At 33.6% G+C, this 4,726-nt stretch overlaps 1 protein-coding gene across 1 annotated transcript; it reads right to left on the bottom strand.

Moving 5' to 3' along the window:
- Nucleotides 1-275: 275 nt before the first annotated feature.
- On the bottom strand, nt 276-3,747 carry LOC133673726 (uncharacterized). Its single transcript, XM_062094600.1, has 4 exons — nt 3,499-3,747; nt 1,927-1,970; nt 1,359-1,656; nt 276-1,050 (listed from the first exon to the last, which is right to left on the bottom strand). The coding sequence occupies exons 1-4, from the start codon at nt 3,557-3,559 to the stop codon at nt 740-742; spliced, it is 714 nt and encodes a 237-aa protein (XP_061950584.1). The 5' UTR covers nt 3,560-3,747; the 3' UTR covers nt 276-739.
- Between the last annotated feature and the right edge of the window lie 979 nt (nt 3,748-4,726).

The raw sequence follows: 4,726 nt of genomic DNA, 5'->3' as shown, positions 1-4,726 counted from the left end.
GCGAGAGATGAGAGTAAAACATGGTGCCTTCTCTTAAATTAGTAGCTCTCATCTTTTCTGGCAGAGAATTTGACAGCCTTTTCGGCTCATGTATAGCAATAGCTCGTGCTTGTGCCTTGGCACTCTTGTCGTAGTTTTTTGAACTAGCAGCATTGTGGAATTGACAACACCAAAGGGAACGTATTACATGCCACCCTAGTCAATCCTATTTATCCCTTTTCAAAACTTCCATGCAGGAACAACTTGAAAAAAGATGAAGGCATACGACATTGTCGTTCTTGAATTTAAACTGCCACTCTTCTTACACCAATTCAATTACAACATGGTCAACTCATACAACAAAAACTACGATGGTCATTTACTAATATTTTGTATTTGTTGCACCGCCACTTCATACACCAATACAAATGTGTGTACAATGTTGTAAACTCATACAACAAAACCAAGATTGTCATTTACTAATATTCTCCTGAAAAAGCCGCCTTAACTGGTGTCCATACCTAGACAAAAACTATGGTATGTCTCTCTAGGCCTAGCACTAAAAGAGAGATACTGCAGGTCATGCTTCTTTTTCAACGTTCTTGACAGCAATGAGACTGCGAAGGACCGCAGATCAAAATTCTCTAACACAGCTTGCTAAGACTATTTCAACCACCTATACTTCTGTCCAAGTTCCCCATCTTAAGTATGCTATGTCTGTTCTAGATAATTAATAGCATAGACGTGAGTCAACAACACATTACTCTTGTTCTCTGGAGGCATCTTCTTCAGAGAGCAAGCCCAAGCACAATGGACAGGGAGGGTCACGCATATCTTCAAGACTTGTTTTCTGCTCCAAACATTCTGAATGATAAACATGGCCGCAAACTAGAATGGCCACAACAGAGAATTCGCCAGCAGTTAATGCATTTCCTATAAAGTAAGGTTTCCTTCTCACTAGTTTCTGACAGATTCCACAAACTATCTTCAGTGCATCAGATGAAACTGCATCCATTACCAAGGAATTGAATCTAACCCTGTCTGGCCTGCTAAATTCTAATTCCTTGTTTTCTGAAAAGGTGGAAAAGAATTTAAGTCAACGCAAGTAAATGTAAATAGCTGATATTTTGAATCTTAAAGTTGCATTGAAACTTCTTAATAATGAAAAGTAGATGTAAAACTCCTGCATCTTGTGCTCATAGAAATTTGCTCCGAACTTGTAAAAAATGATACCACCTCTGATGTTTTGTGGAATAACAGAGAAATTCTTTAGGTACCCCATTTGTTTATACATGTGTATAAAGCAGCTAGATGCTACTTTTTTCCTTCGGGAGCGAAAAAACATTGTATTCAACACCATGCAATTATGAATATCTCACCTGTATGGCAACCAGGCTCAGAGCCTAGATGACTGTTCAACTTGAATGTAAGCCTCTCATCACATGACAGGGCAGTCTTCCCACGAGAAGTTGATGCATCGCCATGACTCCCTGAGTTTCTCCGAGAGTACTGATGACCATAGTGGTGACGTGATCGTTTCAAGACTATTGAACGGCCAAGGTTGTAATTCTGATGTGCATGAGAATGGTGGACATTCAATAGCTTTAAAGAACCATCCGAAGCATCCACCCTGGGTGAGAGAGGCCTTAGCTCACTAGAGTCTAGCAAATAAGATTTCTGCAAAAGGAAAACAACAAACAATTATATTTCTATTTTTCTTGTTTTTTTTTTATGAAAAAGACAATTAAATTTTTATATGGTCATAGTGAATAAAAAGAAGAAATAAAAAATGTCAAGTCCTGCACCAAGTATCCTGACCCAGACGTGAGTTTTCAAGTTTTCAATTAACCCCTCATCGTCAATCCAGTAGGAACAATCAAAAGAGATTAAAGCAGAACATGCAATCAGAAATTACCATGTCTCATAACTAAGGAAAAAAGGACTAACCTGTCTGGACAATAATTCTGTTCCAGAAGAGCATGGCATGTCATCTGCGCCATAAAATACAGTGATTATTTCAGTCCCAATCATTTCTGCTTGCACTAAGAATGAGCTGAAAAAGAACTATTTTCTATTCTAACCAATTACTTGAAACAAAAAGGTTACAATCCTTCTTCTCTAGCCAGGTCTCATGCACTTTCAACTCACACTACATTTTTATTAACCACTTTGTCGGAAACACTGTCAAGCAGACTTGATTATAAAGTTGAAGCAAAGGAAGAAAATGCAACTAATGAATCGCCACAAAATAGGGCAAGTAACATGAATGGAAAGCTTCAACAGGTTTGTAAGCAGGCCAGCCAGCCACAAATGTAAATGATGTACAGAATAGCTCTATGTGGAAACCCTTTAACTAGAGGCTTCCTAAGAACAGCAATCAAAAAACTCATATAATAACATTTAAATTGATGATGAGAGGACAGATTGGAAGATAAAAATAATCCAATCTATCATTGCTTGGACTAGTTATCAATCTTAAAAGGCTAGAAAGGCACGCGTTGAAATAATGCTCGCGGGTCAAATCCCTGGGAGGACAGATAAAGAAAGCAATCCATCAAATAAAATTACCAATCAAGAAATCAAACCGATCCAGAGTTTAATTGCCAATTAAGATGTATTGACAGGTGGTTCCCTACAGATAGTAAATATTTCCACAGAAACAATTTTGTAAACCCTACGAATATAACGAACATATTGGAATATATATAAGTAAAAATCACTGAAAATGGCGGTGAACACAAGATAGCAATCCCAGAAGAGATCGCAGAGATCAGAAAGCCAGCCATGTACTGAAAAATGTTGTGAGCCAAATTAAGAGCTCAATTCATAGTTTTCTTTCCCTTTACTTTTTGGCTTGGTTAATTAATTTGAACACTTTCACCTTTCTCTTCATTTCAATTTCCCCAATCTGACACTCGAAATCCATGCCCATAGACTTAATCCTCCAAAAACCAATCACTTCTCTCCTCAGAATTCATGTTGCAATTGCACACATTCTCTGCTAGGATCCCAAAACACCATTTCCAACAGATCAAACAATAATCGAATTACTTATTAAACAAAAACGTAGTCGTGATAATTCAATCCAGCCTTGATCAAGGGGCAATAACCCCAAAGCATTTCTCACAGTGAAAAACATCAGAAAGATCCAGAAACAGGAGCAACCAAGGCAAAACAATTTGAAGAAAAGGCAGGCAAACAAACCCTAACACTAAATTTTACTGTTAAGATAAAAAAAAAAAAAGACTCTCTTTTTTAAGACAGAAAAATCAAATCTTTAATCTCCAAAGCTTCATACATATCAGATTCTCATAAACCACAAAATCTCACTTCAAGTAACCCCATAATTGCTTCCCTTCACTACAGTTATAATCCCTTCGTCGAAATCCCATTTCCATTCACTCATCAAGATTCAAAATTCCCTTTTTTCGCTTCATTTCTCACCATTTTGTCCGGCAACCAAACAACCACAAAATCATTTTTTTTTCAAAAAAAAAGAAGAAAGAACAGACACATTACCCGAAGAAGAATTATACTTGTTCTTGTTATGATCACCGCTACTTCTCTTTCTCTTCCCCATAACAAAAACAAAGCAAACTAAAAGACTTTGATGGTTTGGTGGTGGCTAATTGTATTTAAACTGTTAAAAGGGCCTGTGAATTTGCGGTGAGAAGAACTTTTGTGTGTGATGAAGTGAACCTACGGTCATCAAACACATAGGAAGGGAAAGAGAAGCCGTCTTAAAGTGCGAAATAGTTTGAGTGAGATTGTTTGTTTGTGTCCTGGTTATTCGGAAAAAAAATAAAAAACAAATAACTAATAATATTTTATTAGTTATTTTTTAAGATATATTTTAAAAAGAAATAAAAAAATAAAATTTAGGATTGATAAAAATATTTTTAATTATATTTTATTTTTCCTATTTATATCTATTTATTTATTTTAAATAAATCATAAAAAATATTTAATATAATATCACTAATTATTTCACAAATCATAAATTTTCTTATTAATAACAATAGTAATCCATAAATAATTTGATACTAGATGTTGAATATCGAAAAAAAATCATGGTTATTGAATTACTAGGTCATGATGAATTTATATGAATTATTTTTATTAAAATAAATTTTTTTATTTTTTAAAAAAATTATTAAAATTGACCAAGGTTAGTTTTGTGAGGTTGGCGTGGTCGAGCCAATCACTAATTAACCCTAATTTTTCAACTATAATAGTGGTCGGAATTGTTGGAGGCAATGGTATGTTATCTGGCTGCATGTTTTGAAAAATAATTAGCAACATCTTGCTTTCCAGGCACTTGACTACTTTTATTTTTATTTATTTTTATTTATTTTTTTTAAGGCCGAGCGTGTTTGGGCTCTTTTTAAAATCCATAGGCTTCCAGGCTTGATTATTTAGATCTTCACATTTTTTATTTTTTTTATTTAATTGTTTTGTTTTTTATTTTTTAATTAAATTATTTTTAATTAATATTATTACAATGATATTTAAAAATTATCCAATTATGCCATAATTTTCAAATAAAAATATATTTTTATGGTAATATTATCAATTATTTTATAAAGAATTTATGCAGATTTTAAAAAAATCATGAATATTTGATGAGAGTAAAATATATGTTTTTTTTATTTTTTAATGTGTGTGTGTGTATTTAAAAAAATATTCATAAATATTTGATGAGAGTAAAAATTATCACAACATATGTTTTTATTTTAAAAGTCATGCT

This window comes from Populus nigra, chromosome 15 (genome assembly GCF_951802175.1).
Source record: "Populus nigra chromosome 15, ddPopNigr1.1, whole genome shotgun sequence".
Lineage (NCBI taxonomy): Eukaryota > Viridiplantae > Streptophyta > Magnoliopsida > Malpighiales > Salicaceae > Populus > Populus nigra.
Note: the sequence above shows the minus strand (reverse complement) of the source record. Positions and strands in the feature narration are given on the sequence as shown.